General features: G+C 38.9%; 1 protein-coding gene across 2 annotated transcripts in view; it reads left to right on the forward strand.

Moving 5' to 3' along the window:
• The first annotated feature begins 553 nt into the window (after positions 1–553).
• Positions 554–22,634, forward strand: part of fndc3ba (fibronectin type III domain containing 3Ba) — a 72,665-nt gene continuing 50,584 nt past the window's right edge. For both annotated transcript variants that reach the window (XM_087779363.1, XM_087779364.1), the window contains exons 1-3: positions 554–790; positions 17,909–18,054; positions 20,374–20,449. In XM_087779363.1, the coding sequence (XP_087635489.1) occupies positions 17,938–18,054; positions 20,374–20,449 (193 nt within the window). In that variant the 5' untranslated portion in view covers positions 554–790; positions 17,909–17,937. The remainder of the gene's footprint in view (positions 791–17,908; positions 18,055–20,373; positions 20,450–22,634) is intronic.

Genomic DNA, 22,634 nt, shown 5'->3' on the forward strand with positions numbered 1-22,634 from the left:
AGCTAAAAACAGTGGAATAATAGAAATAAATACAAAATAAAGAGTACTTTTAAATGATATTCAGGGCCACATAAATGTCTATGTTCTTTGTCTTTATCTTCAGATTGTGTCATCTTGTTCTTTCTCTTTATGTTCTTGTTCTTATTTTATTTTGATTTATTTTTCATTTTTTATAAAAAAATTGCTGTATGTATTGGCTAAGAAGTTTTACCTTACCTTACCTTACCTTAAATACAGAGCATGTCTCCTGTTGATAATAACAATAACAATACATTTATTCATCCCAGATTGAGTATGTTGAGACTCAGTCTTCCAGATTAATAATCCATCTCTCTAAATAACTTTATTTTTCCATTTTGCTCCATTATTTTTCTTGTGTATTGTAATATTTCAAGCGCTGTTGCATTGATCGTATTTTTATTATTTAAACGAGTTGTTTTCTCTTAGTTGTATAACTTTAAAATTTAGAGAATTGTGGCTTTACACCGATATTTTCATTGCTCCTATTTCTTCTGCGACAAAGGCGCTCTTAAAATCCTTCTCCCTTGCGCTGCGGTTATTACGGTAAAGTGGGCGGAGCTCTGGCTTCCATGTGCGTCGTTTTGATTGACATGGCGGAGTCTCTCAGTTCGCGTCGCTCCGCGCCAGCAGACAGGCAGGACTCGACCCTGGGAATTTAAAACAACACAACAACAGAAAAAGAAACAACACACAAAAAAAGAAAAAGCCAAGAAAAAAACAACAACGTCGCAGCTCCGTCTGTTTTTGAAGATACTTTTATTACAGCGAGGTAAGCGACCGTGTTTTTTTCTTCCTCCTCTCGGCGTCCGCGGCGGAAAAAAGTTCCAGAAAAAGTGCGTATGTTTGTGCGGGTTTGACGCCGGCAGTCTGGGCCACTTGGCTGGCGCTAAGGAAAGAAAAAAAAGGAGAAAAACTAATGCCCTTTTTTACTTCTAGTTTCTACTTGTTCTTAAACAAGTTTATCGACGTTAAAAAAATCTTCCTACTTTCTTTGGTCGAATAACTAACTCCTTACGATGGGATTCATGCGCAGCGGGAGGAGAATCAAACGTTGCTTTAACGTAAATGATGCTTTCAATTTTTTTTTACACTTTTATTCCCGTTTTTTTTGTTTTTTTTTTGGTGTTGCAAGGAGAGATTTTTTTTTTTATAAGTGGAAAATAACTTGGAGTGGAAGATGCTGAGGCAGTCAGATTTGACACTGGGGGAGTTGCGAAAGCACCATTGTAGGAGTGTTTTAATGTTGGATAACTCTTTTGTGTTAAGAGTTTTTTGTAAAGAGAAGGGGGTTTCCGTAAAGTTTAAGTGGGAGCTTACAGAATGCAAGTTGAGGAAAAAAAAAAAAAAAAAAAAAAGGGTCTAGAAAACTCCAGCATATCCTAGCATTCCTTCCAGCCAGTCTCCCTCTCTCCCCTTATTTCCTCGCTCTCTCCCTCAGAAAACGACTACGTGTCTGTTTGTGCAGGAAAGACAACTCTCTCTCACACAGACTTACAGATGCAGACGTGGAAATCAAACATTGGTCCGTCAGCTTTTCTTTTTTTTTTTTTCAACTGGGGGCCACTTTCAACGCACATCCCAGTGAGGGACCAGTTGCGTTGCGTTGCATCAGATCAAGACCCCCTTAACTTTGAGGAGTCAAGATGGATGTCTACAAAGAGGGGGGGGTTGATTATGGAATGATATTCCATTTTTGTGGAGAATGAAGGAATTTTTCGAAACCACACACACACACACACAAGCTGACTTTTACAGCCCAGAAGGGGAGAAATCTGAGCCCAAATACATGACGTCAGATAACATTCCTTCAGTCGAAGGCTGATGTGGCCACTTTTTTTTTTTTTTTTCAACGAAAACTGAAGACTCAAAAAAAACCCCACCAAGGACTGTGTAATGAAAGACTAATTTAAACAAGTAGTTTATCATCTCTAAATTAAAAATGTTATATTTCCTAGTTTGTATTTGTGAGACACTCAAGGTAGAGTTGTGTTGTCACGTTGTAAAGACGCTTCCGTCTTCCTATATGTATGTTTGGAGTATGAAGCTAAATAATGTATTTTCACGTCACATTTTTTCAGCTGTTGCTACATGTAGAAAAGTTATTTCCTTCTTTTTTTTAATTTTCCTTTAATAATTAAGTAAGTAATTTGTGTTTATATAGGGCTTTTCCAGACCAGGGTAACAAAGCTCTGAAACAATCACAACAATACTCAATTTTTATGACTTCTTGTCATTAAAGAATCAATAATCAGATACTTGAATCGCCAGTGTTGTCAGCACAACGGTTCTTTTGTGATGTCGGTTATGACAAATGAAATAAGATGACAAAGAAAATAAGAAAAAGAAAATGGGAAACCGGAACCAAGCACCATTGAATCAACTTTTAGGATCATATGGCCTGTGGCTATATTCCCAGCAGAAGGGAAGTTTGGAAATCTCTACACCAAAAAAAAAGAGAAAAAGGAATCAGATTAGATAAGATTTAATCACTGCCAGTTGCAGCCGTCATGTTTTTCTAGCTAAAATATTTTCCTTTTTTTTCATGTGACTGTATTTTGGCAAGATAACAGAAGGCTAGACACCAGTTCTAATCCTAGTGATCAACCTTCCTTTTTAGATTATCGTTAGTTGTTGTTTTACTGTCTATCTTAAGTTGAATTTTTGTTTCTTTATTTAACTTTAACAGGGACTTTTTACCTTTGGAAATGTCTTTTAGGAAATATAACTAAAGATTGGAATAGTTCGAGTAGCCTTTTAATACATTTAAGTTATCGTTTATATTGACTAAAACTGCCATTTCGTGTTCATAGGTATTCATGGTCAGTTTGAGTAAAAGTCAAGGTAAAGCCGTCGTCATTTAAAGCACAACACAGCCTTCAGTGTTTGAGTGAAGCTTGAAGGTTTGTCATTGTTGCGTTGGCCTTTCTCTTGAATAGGCCAGCGGGGTTGAATAACACTTTGTATAAGTTAACAGGCTCTGTTCTGTCACTGGGATTTTCAGGTTGGAAGGATGATTTGGAGGTTCTTAGTGAGGCTTGGTGTGACTGACGCTGTGCATCATATCCTCCGTTATTTTCAGCACCATAAGGAAGTTGTTGTTTTTATTTTTTGCTTCATGAAGTCCGATGATTTTCCCAGCATGTGCCTCAACATGACCCAGATGAGACACTTGGTTTGAGAAAAAGTGATAGAAAAACAGGGTCAAGAGGGAGTTGATGTTGTCTGCCTTTTGTACATTTGTGTTCCAGTGGTCACCCAGAACCTGTTATCCAGAGGGTTGGGTTGCCCGACACTGATTGTGTATCGAGGACAGGCGGTGTAGCTCCTATAGAGTTACAAGAGCATTCTCCTCTGGAAAGTGTACGAACGCCACAAGGAGGTGGAGGATTGAAGAGGAGTTTCATGTTCCTACAACAGGATATTTCTACTCCACATTTTTGAACAAATTGCAGTTCTAGTCAATTATATTCTGCTGTATTTTAGACTCAAGTGTTAACTTTAGTTTCCACCAGCAGGGGTTTATGGCGACGTGTTATTTTTGTCTCAATCACTAGGGAATGAAAAGATCAAGTCTATATGACGTGCTGAAAGTGGATATATGGAAGGTACTATTACACCATTCACTAGACTAATCCATGTCCACTTTAGGGTTTCGCTGACCCCAACGTCCACCCCGACAAGTTGGGCACAAGATTTTACTAAAAGACAAATTGAAAACACAAAAGCAACAAATTATTTTCATGCGTTACAGCACTAACTGCGAGATTGAAATCAATTGCATGATTGGACACCCTTGCTGTATAATTTTGGTTCCAATGGTAAATGCATATATCTATTATATCTGTTGGGGCTGTGCATTGGCAGCAATCGATATATTGCAATAATATATTGCAGTACTGTTAATACTTCACTCAATTTACAGACCACATGAATCACAAAGTTGTAACTGCTTTCATTTGTTTTGAAACCAAAATATATCCAAAAACCTACTTTAAAGGCTAATTGAGTCAGCGGTATCCTCTTGTCCTCAGTTGTAGTCCCTTAGCTGCGGAGTACATAATGACTTCTGCAATCTAACAGCTGTTTAGGTTTAATTGCAACACAAAAATTAACAAATGCCGTGCATAATTGCATGTTAATTGTAAATAGAAAAATCGAATTATTAAAAAAAACAAAAAAACTTAATTGAACCGTAAACGATAAAATACCTGTTTAAACAACACAAATGTCTTTGATACAGTACTCTGTAATACTTTTCGATTATATCGTTGTACAGATATTTTCAAACACCAGTAATATCTATAAATTATCATAGTTTTGTTCTTTGTGCGACTCTTAGATGTCAGCCAAATAAACGGTAAAATAAGTGAGCTGAATTTGAAATAAGTTGTTTCTGCACACAATGAAATATTTTATTGGTCAGAATATAACATGGTCTGTCTATTATAAATGGTAACGATAACTTTTCTCAAGCACTTGTAAAAAAAACATTGTTATATGGCGACAAGTTTATATATTCAGCCTTTCGCTAACCACAGTAATGTATTTGATTGAAGTCTTATTTAAACTTGCTTTCATAATCTGTGTTTACAAACTAGCAAAATGAAGTTTATTGTCAACAATGTGTCAACAATTCAGCTCGTAAATTTTTTTTAGTTTTTTTTTTTTACTCAGAATTCTTCATGCATAAAATAGCTGCTGTGAAGGCATCTTTTTTTTTTTCCAGCCGGTTGTTTTTGTGTTTGTGCTTTCACTTTTCATTTCCCCGTCCCTCTGCTGGTGGCGGCTCTGCCTGTTCCACCCTCGCATTCTTGGCTCCTCTCTCTCCCATACGAACGCTGGCTCTGCCTCTTTTTGTTGAAGTATCCCAGCATCTCCTGTTTGCTTGGCACAGAGCTGTTATGTTTACCCTCCTCTCTTTCTTTTCACCGACGTCCCTCCCCGACTCTCATTCCTCACAGCCACAACTCCCATTATTTTTTTTCTCACTGGATAATTTCCTGTGATGTTGACGGTCCATCTTAGGAGGATAAAGGAAGCATTGAATCCTTCTGTCTTCTTCCTTCTCTTTGTCAAGTTGTGAGTCTTTACCCTCCATTATCCATAGGGTCCACCAGTTTCACCAAAATGTATTCTGCGTCTACAAATGTATCTTATTATAAATTAACATTATAAACACCTAAAGTATATAATAAATATATATACTGTTACTTATCCCATCTGGAATTCATGTTTAAAAGGCTTATAAACAGACATTTCCTGCATTTTAATTTCACTTATGATGGTTATTTTATGATGGATTTGATTGGATTTCAATTAAAAACTAATTCAAAAGTTCAACAGTTTTTACTTTTAATGTTTTTATTAAACCATACATTGATTTACTTCCCTAACTAAGTCTAATGAACTATTTTTAATTGAACACAAACATTTAGACTTACTACAAGCAAACATTAAATCGAATTATAGTTAAATTGCCTGACCATTTTTTAAATAAATATCCAAGACCCACTAAATATCAAACATAGTGTCTCCTGAAACATTTAGTATTGTTATAATTTGGTGTATCTGTATTTATTTTCAGTGACTGTTTACTTTTTTATGTCAGTTCAGACAGTAATGAGATTTTGAAGGTTAAAGTTTGCCCAAAGTTTTGAGTATAAAAGTTATTCTCTGTCTCCTGAAATAACAACAATGTAGCTAAACATAAAGTGGATAAAAAACTTTCTTTCAGTTTGGGTTTAGGCAAGTTTTAAACTAAATTCTTGGTACAGGGTAGAACACTGGATTTAATCTGAAATGCATTAAATTTCTATTTAATTCTGGTTAATACAGTGACACGCATATTTGGAAGAAGGCTAATTCTCGGTCATGGCCCTTTTCCTAGCAAGACTGTGCATGATCAGCTGGCCCAGGATCCACACTGCACCTGAACACACAGAAAGCATCGACTTTGCACACATGCATGAACGACACACACACACACCCACGCACAGGTGTCTTTACGTGCCGTCGCGTTGGTGTTGCCCATGGAAAGTTCTGCCCGGTCAGTCAAGGCTGATTTTGATGCCTTGACGGCTGTTTTTTTTTTTTCGGTCTGTCAACTGTCACATTTTCACACCAGCTTTAAAAAAAAAAAAGAAGTTGGCACCATACGTCTAAGCTCATGGACACACATGGTGGTGGGCTTGTGCATGGAGAGGAAGTAGCTGCTTTTTAATGCAAGGCCACATGTTTTATTGCATTCCCTTGTTAAAACCACCCACCCTTCTTCTCCTCCTCCTCCTCCTCCCCCCTTCAGGGCACACTGACACACTTTAACCCCTCCCACTCGTCTAACAATGTCTTCCCCTCCTCAACCCCCCCCCCCCCCAATAGTTGACATTTCTCGGCCTGATATTTCTTCTACAAATACTTCTTAATTCATTACAATTGCTTGTAAGTCACCTTTTCTTTAGCTTCACAATTAACTTCTTCATTGTTTGAGTCAATTAAAGAGCTTCATTTCAAATTGTCTGTGCCCCCCGCGATGCAGGACCCCTGCCCAGACGCAAACGCACAACAGGACAACATCCTAAACACCGGGACACTCAGATATGCACATGCACACACAGCCCTGAACGACAGTGTGAAATCCTCAGGCTGATTGAGGAAGAGGAATGTGACATTGTGACCCCGGGCTGTAGGGAGGTGTGTGTGATCATGTAGCTTGTCTGTATTAGCCCAGTCTTCCCACAAGTGCCTGCTCCAATTTCTTTCATCCCAATTAATGTTGCGTCCAACTCCGCTGTCTTTTCCAATCGTACGGAGCTATTGACATTTAGGAGTTTGCAAGACGTTTTTGCTAGGATTTTATCACTGGGTGTCTATAGTAGTGATGATGGAGTGGTGGTGGTGGTATTCTAGGGGGCGCCCCCCAGGCAGCCCTCTGACCCATCAGAAAATGTTGAAATTCACAACTCTGTGGAGAAGAATATCCTGCAGTTTGAGGTAAACATTTTGGAAACTAACCTTCTATCTAGTTGAACAAGTGTTACTGACACCAAAGAAAACTCCTTTTGAAATATTCCCATAGCTATCTGGCTCATGTAAACATTGTCAAAACTTGTCTTTACATCCTGCATTTCTTCATCCAGATGCAAATGTTTTGGGGGAAACTGGGGAGATCCCTATAGTGAACAACATTCATTCAATATTTGAAGTAGGCCTGCTTGTCGGCGCACCCCAAAAGAGAGAGTTAAAAGTGGTGGCATTGAACGGGTGGCGTGGAAATAGCCTGAGGTTAGACTCACCTCACCCTCTTCGGGTCCTTTTTCCATTCGCTCACTTCAGCTCCACTAGCCTCACCTCCACCCGGCTGTGGTTCCTATGGGAAGGTGGTGGGTGGCATTGATGGCGATCTTCAAAAGAACCTCCAGCACATTAGTGTCTTCTAACTGCTGTCATGTTATAGTTCAATCATATCTTTTGTTTTTAAGGCTCTGGCCCAAATTAACCATATATATCCTCAAAACTATTTGATGTCTAAATTGAAAGATAACATTAAATACTATACTGTTTGTTTTTTAAACATTAGTTTACATATCAATTAATGCTGAAGTAAAACTGAAAATGGTCCCATCCATTTTCACCAATCTAGTCTCCTTCACTGTGTTAAAAAATGCATTTTACTGGTTAAAAACTATGTCCGTCTATGTGTAAGTTAAGATGTAAAAAATACAGACAACTATGTTGTGGCCTATATGGTTAAATTAAAAAATGCCCTAGCACAATGTTTGCTTTAAAATGAATACAATTGGGAATTCAGGTTTTACAGAAGTATTTGTTCACGTGACTCCTTGATCTTAACTTGACGTGATCCAGATTTAACATTTAATATTAAGGATTTGTGTTTATGCGCAATTAAGTATGTTAAATACAATGTATATGCATTCATGAAAAGTTTGCAGACATTTCGTTGGACAGTTAAATGACCACAAAAGTTGTACTTTTAAACGTTCAAAGTAGCGTGAACCAACGCAGTGAGGTATCTTGAAGTCCCGGCTCAGCTGCGAGTTGACTGGCCGCACCACCAAACAATTCTCGAGTATTTGCATGCACATGGTTGTTTTTTGTGTGCTTGAGTTCAAGCATGCCTTTGTGCCCAATTTCTGTATGTTTATGTGGGTGTGCGTCTGTGTGCCGATGTGTGCAGTGAGGAGGAAGTGGCCGTGTTTGTTTAAACTAAGCACGCTCAGCCATGTGGGACAATTTAGCGGGAATGAGAACCCTCAGCTACCCCCCCCCCTTCCCGGACCCCCCTCCCCTATCTTTACCCCCCAAACTTATTGAATGGACGGCTGCCTTTTGATCGCTGAGCGGTGGTTTGGGGAGTGTGGTGGCTGGGCTGGGTGGGGTGGGGGGGACAGGTTAGGAGATGTTGGCGATAAAGACTGAAAACAAAGCTTTTATAACAAGAACACAACAGAGCACTTACAGTTCAGCACTCAGACCTGCCGCTAGATCAAATGCAAGTTACATGGAACCAACTGTGTTACATAGTAATTATGACCCAAGTGTGTGTGTGCGAGTTGGACAAAGTGAAACTTGGATTCCTTGAGTCTCCATGGTTACAGAAAGAAAATTGCTATTCTGAACCCTGGCGTATTATTATGCCACTGTCTGCCACTAGCCTTGTCAATCAACTTCACTTTTTGAAAGTGGGACAATGGAACTATAGGAACTAACCTGGAGAGTTTTTTTTGCGACGTTGAAATAGTTTTGGGTGGAGATGTGATCTGTGGTAGTCTTACTAATAAATTAATTTAGATTTGATCCTCACACACCGACTCCTCTTCATGCTGCTCTCCTTGCGAGAAGATTTCAGTTTGAAGGAAAGACTCCAAAAAAGGGAGAAAAAAAAGCATCAGGTTTTGTTTTACTTCCACACAACAGACTGATTGTCGAGGGGGAAATCCTGACAAATTAAAAACACAATATTCATGATTCTTTTTTTCTTTGAAAGTGCCATTATTCAGTCGCATCAGTCTCCGCCGTTGGTTCTAATATTCACTGACATCTCTTAGATCTAAAATCAATTCAAGTGATGGAACTCTGTCACACGTGACCTTGTTTCAGTTCAGTTCACTTTATCCTGCAGAACCTAATTTGTCACACAAGACAAAGAGTGTGTATAGAGTCTGTCATAATATCCAATAAGCAGTCTGTGCAAGTTGGCACTCGGTCTGTGAGAACAGACTCCCAGTGTGTGTCCAGACTGAAGCGAGGAGATCCGAAGGTGTTAGGGAGGGGTTTGTCTCTGCGCTCGTCTTAAGGCTGCTGTGTGATCAGCGCTCGCTCTCGCCTCGACAAAGCCAAGTTTGACCTGGATTAGGAGAGGGAGAGGTGCTCACTCGGAACAGAGGATGGCCGTAGGCAAATATGGAAGACCGGTGTGATTGAAGTAAATATTGTCATAAAATCACTTCTAAGGTTTTGCCCTTCGCTGACATCACACCACAGAATCTAAATGGCCTCATTCGCTCGCACAAACATTGTAAACTTTGTTTTTATTTCTCCTCTCTGTTGAGTATCTCCCGATAATAAATGCATTCAAAAGACAAAACAGAATAAGACAATTATTTGACCTTGACTCTTGGTTTGAATTTTTGCTATCAGGCAGACGATACCGTTCAATGAAATCCAGAACAAACAGTTTTTACGCGATGGCAATAACCATCCTCGATGCCATAAAACACGATTAACACAATATTATACAGTGGGATCATGCAATATAATAGTAATAATAATTTAATTCTGACACCTTTTTAATCTTGTTGTACTCGTTGCAATGACAATAAAGGACTTAAACTTCATGTTCACTGTTAAAACATAAGACACATGTATATATAAAGTCACTATAAATAGTTTATACTTTTGATTTATCGACTGTAAAGAAGGATATGAAGTTGGATAGTCCAACGCTGTCACTGGGAGGTGTTTGTGTTGATGTGGTGGTGGAGATATAAACGTTTAAACATCTCTATTAAATTAAATATGTCGCATGTTTGTATGTTGTACGTATTTTGAAAAGGAGACAACTTCAACAGCAATCCTACTATAATCTGTAAGCAGTAAAGCAAAACAAAAATAGATGACTATAACGTGGGTTAGTGTTACAGGCCAAACGACGAAAACTAAAAAACATAATTTTTTTAACCCATTATAATTCTTCCACTCTCATATATCCTGTATGTGTGTCTCAAATAACTAAATCTATTGTAAATCTATATAAAAGTGAAAAACTGTAAAAAAAAAAAAGTTTGATGGATGGCTCTTCTTCAGGTGCTAAGCTTCTTCTTCTATCTCATGACCAACTATTATTACTTCTACTTCTTTTTGCATTGCTTTAATTTCTAACTAGAAGAAATTACAATTTTGTAAGACTAGTTTAAATGGAATCATGATTTAGTATAAACCTAAAAAATGACAAGAATGTATCAAGGAACATAAACTTTTGACTGTCATAACATTAAGAATTGTGCTAGACGTCTGTCCTGAATTTGTGATTCGTCACAAAATGTCTGATAAAAGTTACTTTGTAGCGTCATCGGTTCACTCGCACTGCAGGGATGTATAAGGAAGTCTCCCTCCTCTCCACTGCTGCGAGTCTCTGCTACTATGTGGCTATGTGGCAGGACCATGGAGGCCTCCACAGTGGGTTTACTGTGTGTCGGCCCCGGTCCCAACCACATGCATGCAGCCAACGCACAGCTGTACAAAACTCTGCACAAAAGGGAGTGCTCACTGGCAGACGCACACATCTGCTGGAGGGGTCCAGCAGTAAACACAAAGCTCTTGGAACAAAGTTGAATTCTCGTCTTTTGCGAAAAACTTTGCACGAACAGAACTCTACCTTTCATTACCCACACACACACACACACGCACACATTCTTGCCGCCTGCTGTCTGTTGGTCGCACTAATGTTTGTTCTGGAGCAATAACACAATTAGGATTCCACACATTTCTTAGGAACTAATACGACCTTCTTTCCCCGACTGCTCCCCACGCTGTCCTTTTGCTCAGTGCATGGATTTCTGTCACTTCCATCACCGCACAGCAGTTTTAATGAGCTCTGAGTTGATTAGTGATATTTGAAACGGTTCTCAGTTTCATGCAGATGATCTTCCACCACGAGCTTATTAACCTTTACATCTCAACTCTAACCCCACCCTGCAGCCCAGTTTCATTGTCACCGTTTCTCCCACAGCTCCTGACCTGATAGTTAAAAAAAACAACAAAACAACCCCATTTCCTCTCATTTTGTTCACAAAGAAAGCTGATGCCTTGCTGGCCCCACCTGCTCTATTCTCTCGTCCTCATGTCTCCCTCAACTATCTCCTCACCTTTTCTTTCACCCCGACTCTTTTTTTTTTTGTGTGTGTGTGTGTGTGTGCTGGGCTCCGGCTCGTGGGCGTAGTCCTGGTTCTGTGTCTGTTATGTAACTGTAGTCTCTGCCTGAGAATGGCCGGCTGCTTCTTTCAGCGCCGCTTCGACTTCCTCCCGCCCACTGATGCAACAGTGGCCTATGAGGCGGCCGCCTGCTTCCCGTCAGCCCGTTGGAGAGACCAGTTCAGTTTAGTGGTGGAATGTGTGCGAGGCAGGGGACTTTCCTAGGAAGTGGATGGCAATAGACTCAGACTTTTATCCCAGTCATCTTGTGCATGGACTTCTATTGTACATAGATGCGTGTTGGTGTTGGATGGCATGTGGACCACTGTTAAAATTGTGTAAAGAAAACAATATGGTGAGTTAGATCAGAAGACGATGGACAGATCGCTCTATCTGCAAGGTATAGGGGTCATCAGGTACAAGGGTAAGGCAATAGCTATAGTCAAAACGGCCAAAAGAAATGTTCAACACTCTTTGGCTTGTGCACGCATGTTCCAGTGGTTTAGCACAGAGTAAACACTCGGCATCAATAACAATCTCAATTTATTTGATTTATGCATTTGATAACCTGGGCTGGGAGAGACATTCTGAGACAATACTTCTGTCAGGCCCGGTCTGGACTTGTAGGTCCTCTGGCTACGCACAAAGCTTGGCATTCTAGGAAAAGTGTTACCTGAAAATTGAAGGCAAGCGAAAAGAATTCAGCAGTCAACATAATCTGTATGTGCTTGTTGAATTCAACAGTAAAACAAATATGAGATTTTTCCTGCTATGACAAAGAAAAGGTCAATGTGGCTTTGAGAGAAACAAATGTGATAAAGATATTTATTTATTTTGCTGTCTAATCTTGGCCATACCAGTTAATGTGTTGACTATTTTTGATCAGAATCGTGAAATTGAGAAGTTGGTAGAAGAAGATGGTTAGAAATGCATCTGCTTCCGGGGTGTGTGTTGGGATGAGCAAGGTTTGTGTTGGAAAATTCTCCATGGTGACCGCATCACATCAGACCAGAGACAGCTTCTTCTGAGTTCAAGTGGTCCTTGCACATGCTCTGGTGTAAACTTGTTTTCACCACCTTCACAGGCACGCAAAAATAGAAAACGATAAAAGCTACAGAAGTTTAAAATCACCTTTTTACCTTAGAAGAATGGCCACACAATTACTCTTCAAATATAGTGAATGCTGAACTACTCAAGGTAAATAAAAGCAAGCGAACTGGCCACTGTCCAAACCCATGTTCACCTTTGGCAATAATTTCTGGACAGACGGACACGCTATGTATCCAGCAATGTCTCCAAATTAATGCACACAAAAAAAGATTTGTTCTTTAAGAAGTTTTAACCATGTATCGTTGTAAAATTGTTGTTGAAACTGTCCTGAAATCAAAACCAGTATCTAAACTGAAGAAGATGTGGACTAGAATGTTTTGGTGTCGGGCACATAAAGAATTTTGAACTCTACAATGTTCAAGATTTGTGACATATTCTGTCCTTGAATATTGTTGTGAATGATTAACAATTTGAATTGTTGAAGGACAATACTTTTTTCTGGATAAATGAAGGGCAGAAGATGCTTGGCTAGTCAAGACTTTTCCTCAATCATTTGTGGTTTCCTGAGATGTTTTTATATCATCTGTTTGAGGGAGGAAAAGAGGCCCTTAAGGCCCCTAGCCATTTCTAAAGCTTGTTCATACACGGCCCAAAAGTGAATAGTGTGTCAACCAGTGTCTGTTGCATTCCACTCCGCCTGATCATTTTTTTTCCTACAAGAGATTCTCTGTTATTATCCACGTGTGAAAATTAAAACAACCTTTTACTTAAACCTATACAAAAAAATAGTAGGAAAATAGAGGCACAGACTTAACTTCCTTCAGTATCTTCAGTGTGTCTTCTGTCTCTCTCTCTCTCACACACACACACACTCGCGCACACACACACACTGCCGCCATATGTGCTGAAAGCTGCAGACCAACGTGGGAACCTCAAGTGGTTCCATCTTTTATAAATCCTTGCTCTGTCCTGCCAAATGACTATGTGTGTGTTCATGCTCTCCTCAGAGTAAGCACAAGTGCAGCATTCCTCTCCTCGCTTTTCTATCCATGCCCTCCCCTCTTTTTCATCTCTCCATCCACACTCCCTCTCTCTCTCTTTCCTTTGGTAAGAAGGTACTCAATTGAAGAGTGTGTGTGTGTGTGTGTGTGTGTGTTTGAGGGCGAGGGGGAGAGAGCAGGTCTCTACACTGAATAACTTTTGTAAACGGAGCTTGGGTTGAATGGGAGTGGTGTTCATGGCAGTTTCCCACCATATTTAGAAGCTACCCCCTTTTCCACACATTAGCACGCACATACATGCACCCACAAACACGCAGAGTTTTGTTAAGCGCCGGCTAAATTAAAGTTGTCCGCTGATGAGATTCATTAAAAGATCTCGATTTCTGTCTTTCTGTGCGTGTAATTTTATGCGTGCCTACATTGAATAGATGGTTGGGAACAGTGACACCTGAGAACATTCCTAGCTGCCTAATGCTGAAAGATACCTTTCTGGCTTTTGTTGTTGTTGCGTGCTTTTTTTTTGTATTGTTCACACAACTCTGTGGAGCAATTGTCCAACATTGTATGAAAGTTCATTGAGAAATGAAAAATCTTATTTTTCTTTTTTCTAATATCCATTTTTATTTCAGTTAATATTTAAGAAGACGTCTAAAGGATTAAAGGTTAGGTTTGAGAATCCATTTCTAGGTTCAGAATCAATGCAATAAATAAACAAAAAAAAAATTAAATGATGATGGCAAGGTGACATTTTCGTTGCACACATCAGCTCCTCTCCGCAAAATAGGTGGGATTTCACTGTCCTATCCTTAAAAAAAGCTGTTCAAAAGAATGGCTCATTTTTGTGACTTATTCCAAAAGTAAAAATTAAATCCAACTGCCACAATAAAGTATATTAAAAGTATCGTAAATGGAAAATCTTAAGTGTATTCCTTTAATAAATAGACTATAGTCCATATCCTATATAACTGTCTCTTGAATTGGCACACATTGCTTTTTTTAATGCTTTTTTTATCACTAATGTGCAAAATTTAAATTGGCAAATATTGATTTACATTCCTTTGTGTCAACATCACAGCAGATTCTGATCTCTTTGGTGTCTTGAGCTAACAATTGAGAGACTTCACTGTTTAATCTGCTACAAAAATTACTGATGGATTATTTTGATTTAAAAATATATATAAAATGAATCGAAGTTCAAGACTCTTTGCAGTGTCTGGGGGAAAAAATAATGGCTGAATAACGTGCAGAACATGGTGAATAGTGGGAGAATTGTGTTGTATTATCATGAAATAAGCCCTGAACTCTGTTCAATTGGTGTTTGTCTTTGTTGTTTATAAATAAATTATATTACAACTTTTAAGCCTCTATTTCGTTGTTCATAAAAACTTAGCTAATTGCTGGATTTTACATTTTCCAGAAAGAAATGGTGTTTTGGATGATGAAAGGAAGTGAGAGGTGTGAAGCTGTTGGCAGGAAGTCAGTCAGACAGTCTCTGGGCCGGTTGTGAATATCCACCATGTTTCAACAGGATGAACAAACGGGAGTCATTAGCTGTGTTCGCATGAGTGATGAATGACGATACGACTAGCATGGTAACAACTAGTCAAGTCATGAGGTCAGATTGGTCGGAGAGTCCAGGTGAGTGAGTGCGACCTTGTGTTTGCACACGCATGTGTAACGTCTTGTGTCAAAGTCTGAGCATTTTTTTTTTTTTTATGTCAAGCAGGCAGTTTCCACACTGACATTGGGCTTTCTGTCTCCTCAGACTCACACTCTCAAGTCTGCAAACATTCACATACTTGGACAAGTAGATGACTGTCTTGTGGCTGTAACATGGACTATTTTTTTCCAAATTAAAATTGAATCCCTGCTGTTAATCGGCAAACCTACTCCTTCCATATTCTGCCATATGACGGAAGCCACTGTATCTGAAAGTGTGTTATTGATGCTTGAAGTTGGACCAAGCGTGCATCTGGTTCTAATGATCGTCAAGACCTCCTTTGCATTTTCAACCTCAGGGATTTTCAAAATGGCGAGAAAGCTAGTTAAAACCTTATCGCGTAAATTTGACTTGTAGGTAATGTCGGACTTTTAGTGGTCAACTAGCTTATGTCCCAGCACTTATCTCAAGACCATCTCTTTAACCATGTTGGTAGCTTTGTCATTAGTTCCCCGTAAAAGTCTTAAAAGGCATTACACCATGTATTTAAAAAATAAGGCCTTAATTTCCATCAAAAGTCTTAAAATGTTTACACATGATAAGTAAGATTTGTTTGCTCCAAAATAAACAAAAGTCTGGTAACATTTTTTTATTAAATACGTCATTTGCAGATTGAGCCACAATCAAAGTATCGTAACCAACATGACATTAGATGCTACATTCGATTTCACATATACATTAAGGTAAAAATGTTCCTCTTTTTAGTTCTGGTTAACAGTCGAGTTGGTCTTAAATTTCATTTCGAATGGTATTTATCTTTTAAAGGCTTACATCTAGCTGTAGGACCCTGTAGTTGTCATTTTAAACCTCAATGATGCTCAGCACAGACAAGAGTTCAAGTTTAACTTTATACCCGCGTCTTATTTTAACAGTGTCGTATGTTAGCTCAAAAAAATTACAGGTTATCGCTCCAACGTCTGGGTTATTTGAAGAGAAGTCTGTCCTCTTATTTGCTCTCCATTCATCATCTAAGAAGATCCTTCATTTTTTTAAAAAATTTCTCCTCTACTCTGCCTCACTCCTTGTTTTCCTGGCAGAGCTAAAAGTGGTGTTACCATCTGTCTGTGATGTGTCCTGGAAGCAGTGTGTCTGTGTGTGTGTGTAGCTTCAAGTCAGGATGGCCGGGCTGTGCTGGGAATGAGGTTCCAAGGCACAGCTAGAGATGTGAGGAAAAGATTCGTAAATGGACAACATCAGCATTTGGAAAAGTCATGCATTGTTACCTCAATTTCCTTTCTACCGTTGAGTAAATTATATTAAAAAAAATGAAACATGAGAATCCTTAGTTGCTTAAGGCCTCAATCTCTTGTTATTAGGTCTTTAACAATATCACATTGTAAATCTATCATTCAATTTATCTCCTGGATATTGAAAGTGTGATGAAATGTACCCAATAAATTCGGTCTTGGTTCATTTCTTTTTAATTCCAGCTTGTAAATTTCACAATCCATCAGTATCGTGGTCATTAAATAACCTTTAATTCCATAAGCACTGGATCTCTGAAAGCTTGACCACAAACTAAAACCACTGCTTGTCGGATTGAAGTGGAAGCTTCCATTACCTACTTATCAAACCTCTAGATGACGTTCAAAGACAAATGTTGCTTCTTTTACCCAATATGTTCATGATCTCATTTTTAACTGATAGTTCTGAAGGTGACACTCTTCTCTAGTGCAAAAAGTAAAATGTTTACTGGGAGAAATGACTATCATTCATGGAAATAAGTTGTATTTTATAATGCTGCTGTATTAGAGGGAATGGTGCCCTTGTGTTTTTAAGTGTTTTTTTTTCCAGATATTCTAAAATCAATCTCAGCCTTTTTACTTTTGTAATAGATTCATCCATTTTTATAATGACTTTATTAATGCTGTGTTATTTTGCAGAAATTTTATATATAAAAATGAGGCTCTCCCAATACTTTACCTCTTTTTGAGTGCAAAGTTTTTCAACATACATATTTTGTAGTTTCACACAAAATAGCTGAGGTTTTTTGTTTTTTTTAATTTCTTTTTTAATCCAACAATCTCGTATCTGCTTCTAACCATGTCCAGATTTAGTTTTTCCCCTTAAAAAAAAAACCCTAATCTTCTTTTATAAGAAATAACCAGTGGTTGAAATTAATCAACGCTACTGTATAAGTAAGAGATTTCCTTATTTTTTAATATTCTAAATCAGAATTTACACTAAAGATGCAGTACATCAACAATAATGTTCCCAATTATTTTTTATATCAAAGAGTGGATTTTTAAGCATCATATCAGATAACATTGACAACTATTGCACAGATGCTTGTGCACACTGTGAATAATAAAGTTGTAACAAGACGAACAGTCTGCTGGTGAAAACCCAGTAATGTCTATTTTTTGTTCAAGTATGCTTGTTAAAAGAATGCTTCTGAAGTATGAATGTGGTTCGTGAGTTTTTGTAAGTCGACTATTTTCATACACATGTGATTATGTTTTGTGATGTTTCAATCTGCAACAGTTGGCCACTGTGTTTTTAAAACTGGCCGGCAGGACAATTGTCATAACAAGAGGTTTAAAAATGACATTATATTTCAAACGTAAAGTATATAAATAAAATAAAAATTGATGATGTCAAACCAGTTTAAAACCTCTCAACTCTAACTATGTTATTGCTATTGTTTCGAGTTTCTCATGGTCTTTCTCTCTCTGTACTTTCCCAGGTAGGGCAGTTCAGTGAATTTCTCCATGAATGTACGTCACAATGATGATGACAGACCACATTCCACTGGACTTGGCTCAGTCCAACCTCCTGAACAGGGAGGTCCCGCTCATGCCTCACATGGTTAACGGGGACGCAGCTCAGCAGGTAAACACTCGCATCCTATTCGATACCATTTTTTGACTTCTTGATTTTTATTCCATTTATTTCTTCCCTATACTGTGTTTTATGTTATTACCAAATTGTCGCTAAATACAGAATGAACTAATCCAGGACATCATCTCACCCTCGCTGAATCATTGTGTGACTAGTGAGATGACGGTGCTTATGCATCATCTTAAACCCATTCATGCACAGCACTGGAGGAAGTGCTGTGTTGTTTGATATTGTGACACTTTTCAGCCTCCGTTGGTAGCTCCTGTTACCAGTGATTAGATTAGTTTGAGTTTCTCTTTCTTGTCGATTCAATGTTTTGTTTATCTCATTCCCATTGTTTGTTTATTATGCCACCTTCTGTCGATGTGTCGAAGTCCGAGTATTTATTTGTTATTGTCACTAAACTGCTCATCCTATCCTTTCTAATCGCTCCCCAATGAAATCCTGATTATATTAAACACTGCACCTTTTTTAACTCTTTTTATTTCTGTTAAAACAAACCATACATTCAATACACAATACATCATAGCAGGTCGAAAAAATCCTTCTTTTTTAGACGAGAGGAGCCAAACAAGTCAACACTGTGGCTACCATACTGGGTTATGTATTCTTGACATGGTTACGTGTACTAGTCTTTTTTGTTTATGGTAATATATAGTGAAGAATTAACCCTTTATCAAATTACTTTTTGGTGGCTATTTTAAAACTTTTATATGGAGGCTCCAGTCATGTATTTTTTATTGTACTCCTTATATATTTATATGTACATCCAACATAAAGGAAACATCCAAAAACAAATACAACAACAATTAAAAAATATATATATATAATAAGAATAAATAATACTGTAGACTTGCAATACTGAAGAGGTTATACACATGGAAGAGTGAATTTTACTTGCTACAGTCAAAAAATCTGTCATCAATTTAGTTGAATATTCTGGAAGGCTTCAAAGAAAGACCCAGGACCAGGTGAAATGATGTCTGACTTGGAAGCTCAGTCAGCATAGAAAGATAATGTAGTTTGAACATTTTAAAATGGCTATTCTGTGGGTCTGGATCAGCTGCGTCTGTTAGTGAATTATTATTTTAGGGGACTCTAATAGAACCCTGGACGTCACGTCGTAGTTTAATCAGCCCATTTATGTTTTTATTGCAGCCATATAACCTTCATAACAGGATTTCACACCAACTTAATATGAATAAATATGAATAAATATGCAATAATAAATAATGTTTACCTATATCTATTTTTTTAATAAAGTAGATCATTTTTTCATGTAAGGCTTGTTACGCAGAAGTATAAAGGCAGTAACAGAACTACATGAAAACATAAACAGCCTTTCTGAACAGTCATCAAGTTTTGGCCTATTGCTTTTATTTCCTCTTTTTTTCCTTTATCTTAAGCTGCCTCGTGAAGCAATATGTTTTGCATCATGAGGATGCTTTTGTGTTTCATCATATTCATGAAGAACTTTCTAAGTTTTGTAGGATCACATCGTTGTGTACCATGTTTTTTTCAAGGATTAATGTGGGAATCAAAGTAGGATATTTTAATGTGAGATTCTTTAACGTTATCATCCGGAATACAGTCATAGTGCCAGCCCTGGGATTCTTTTCTGAGCTATAAACATTATCCAAACACACACGCCCTTGCTCTGATAGGGATTTTCTCAGTCCTTGGGAAGCGTGGCTCACGCTGTACTACGCCGAGGTTTCTATAGCAACAACAGCAGCCGCTGCAGCAGCCCGAGCCAGGAAGTGTGTGTGTGAGTGTGTGTGTGTGTCTAAGGGAGTGGAGATGGGCGAGCATGCAGACGTTGCAGGAGGAATACAGGATATGAAGATTTTACTACGAGCACACCTGTGGATCTTATATAGTGCCCGGCTGGTGTGTGCATGAGTCCATGCACGCGTGCACAATGGAGGGTCACCTGTTTCACGTCTACAGCCACGTGTGCACTCTCAACCATCTGTATGCGGAGAATATGGCGGTAAGGTGGACAAAACGCGTCCCTCGGGCACAGCTGGCAGAAATGCAATGAAATGAAAAAAACTGTCTCTCGGCATCCTGGGCTCACCTGCCTCCATCACTTTGTGTGTAGTCTTGATGCAATATCCAAGTCTCGCTGCTTCTTTTTTTTTCTCCTCAAGCTGGGTGTGTGCGGCGATAGTGTGAACTTGATGCACTGCAGTCAGGGATCCACAGATTGTTTGCTGTGTCGCCTGCAGCCGACACTACATTCTGAGGGGTTGAGCTTCGCTTGATGCCACATATACATGATTAATGTTGATGAATTCTTTGTCACAGGTGATCCTGGTACAGGTTAACCCTGGGGAGACTTTTACCATCAGGGCGGAGGACGGCTCTTTGCAATGCATCCAGGGTAAGTCCGGACACATTTTCCTTATGTAATGATTGTATCTCGGCCAAAATGTGACGACCATAGGTCTTTCTCAAGTCCACACGTGGACCGATTTCAAAACTTGAATGTAAAAGTTTTTCTATGGATTTCAAGACAAGGTATTTGTCCTAACTTTGTCATAATGTTAAGATAATATTCTTTACTTGAATGGTAAAGTTGATTTTATTAAGATGTATGATGCTATTCTAAAGCTAAATCTTCCTTATTTTGCCATACGTGGTCTTTAGTGTTCTTCCGATGCAGGGACATCATTTTTTTGGTCGTTCAATTGAGATCTGGAATTGATTATATCAGGGGGGCCAGTTTATGTGGAGAAGCAAGGGGGGGCCCCCCAGACATGGATGGCTAGGACGCGTAGAGTGGAGAGACGGGGGACGTGTTGGGGGAAGAATGTTAGGAATTAGACTAGGGAGGCCACACAAGATGGGTTTAGATGGAGGCAGCAAGCCTTCTCAAGGCTTATTATATCCGTGTTATTCAACATTAAACAGTATTTCTTTATTTTTTCAAAACTTTGAATTGCATTTGAGTGCATTTTAGATCTTATTTGGTTGAATTCAGAGGCATTTCTTTGGTGCCACAGAATGGCGGACTTGGGTTTTTCTTTTTCTTATTTCATTCTTTTATTCTGTACAATGTAACATGTTGTTTACAAGAACGTTAGTTACAACGCTGGAAATAAAAGTTTCTTAATTCTAAGTAGCCTCGGTTTAAGAGGAGTCCTGGTCACGGAACTGTGGACCAGCTCTTCACCCTCATCCGGGTCTTTGAAGGTTCATGCGTGTTCCCTCAAACAGTTTCCATGTTTTTTGTGGACCTGGACGGAGCCCTTTGACTATGTTCCTTGAGGTATACTGTGGGGGGTTCTTGGGTTCATGGGGTACCAAATTCATTTATATGGCCAATTCAGTGGTGTCGGAGTCTGGTCCAAATTTCAGGTAATAAGTTGAATTCCTTTGAAGTTTTTCCAGGCTTTTCCCAGTTGCTATTTACCACCGGATCTGTTTGCAATTTTTATGATCAAAATGTATCTGTGCAGCAAAGGCTGGAGAGGGTATTGTTAGGGCTTGGCTTGTTAAACCCAGCGCCACATCATCTGCAAAAAGAAGCAATGAGATCCTGTTGGCTGTCTCTGGCCAGAACCTTTGGATAGATTTGCAGCAGTTCAATGAAAATCAGCACCTCTAAATCAGGGCCCATAGTACTCGATTAGGAAAGAGTGGATTGTCCTGTCCAAGGTATAGGAGGGATTATTCCAAAATGAAGCCTTTAAGGATGCCTCTAGCAAATTACAAATAAAGGCGCCAAATGATGTATTCAGAGATTGATGGGTAATAATAAAAGTATTTACACTTATCCATGGACAAAATTAGTCGCCTTTTTAAAGTCAAAAGACTTGACCACTTTAATCCGCGCAAAGACAGACGGCGGCAGAGAGAAGAGGGAATTCCCACAACTCTCGCGGAATTGCATTTCACTTTCATGATGTCAGCATCATTACTCAGAAACTTTGAAAGGGTGCCTTTGTTTTCCTCGCCGTGTCTCTTCTCTTTCTCCTCCTTGGGTCCCTTTGTGTGTCCTCCAAGTTTTCCTGGTGAGAGTGCACTTTTGGATCCGCCTGCCACAGATTAGATATCGTAACTAATTGCAGACTTGCTCCTCTTTTCCACACACCGGGTAATTACATTTTTCCTCCCTAAATCGGAGGGATGGGTCAGAGCTGGCCTCGGAGGCATGAAGCCAGCTGATGCAGACCTTGATGGAGGGGATCGGTGTGTGGATGTGAGAGGGGATTTCGAATAAAGATTCTTTTTTTGCACAGAAAATGTGACTTGTATGTTTTTAAAAATGTATTTTGAGTTGCAGGGATACTCTTTTGCATGGAAGATTTTTATGTTGCGTGTTTTTTTGGTGCTTCTCACTGCCATATTTCATTTGGCATTTATGCCAGGGCTTGTGGGATGTGTGGACGCATATATTATTAATATGAAGGACCACACACACTAGACATACACATCCATGTGTGTAATCTGTGTGTGGCTTCTTCTTGTGTCAGGTCGGGAGGGTTTACAAAGAGGTAAAGTGTGTTTTTTAAAGGTGATCTCTGTGCTCTTGAGACAATGATGCAGTGTGATTTAACAGACCT

The sequence above is a fragment of the Callionymus lyra genome, chromosome 18 (assembly GCF_982586985.1).
Source record: "Callionymus lyra chromosome 18, fCalLyr1.hap1.1, whole genome shotgun sequence".
Taxonomy (NCBI): Eukaryota; Metazoa; Chordata; class Actinopteri; order Syngnathiformes; family Callionymidae; genus Callionymus; species Callionymus lyra.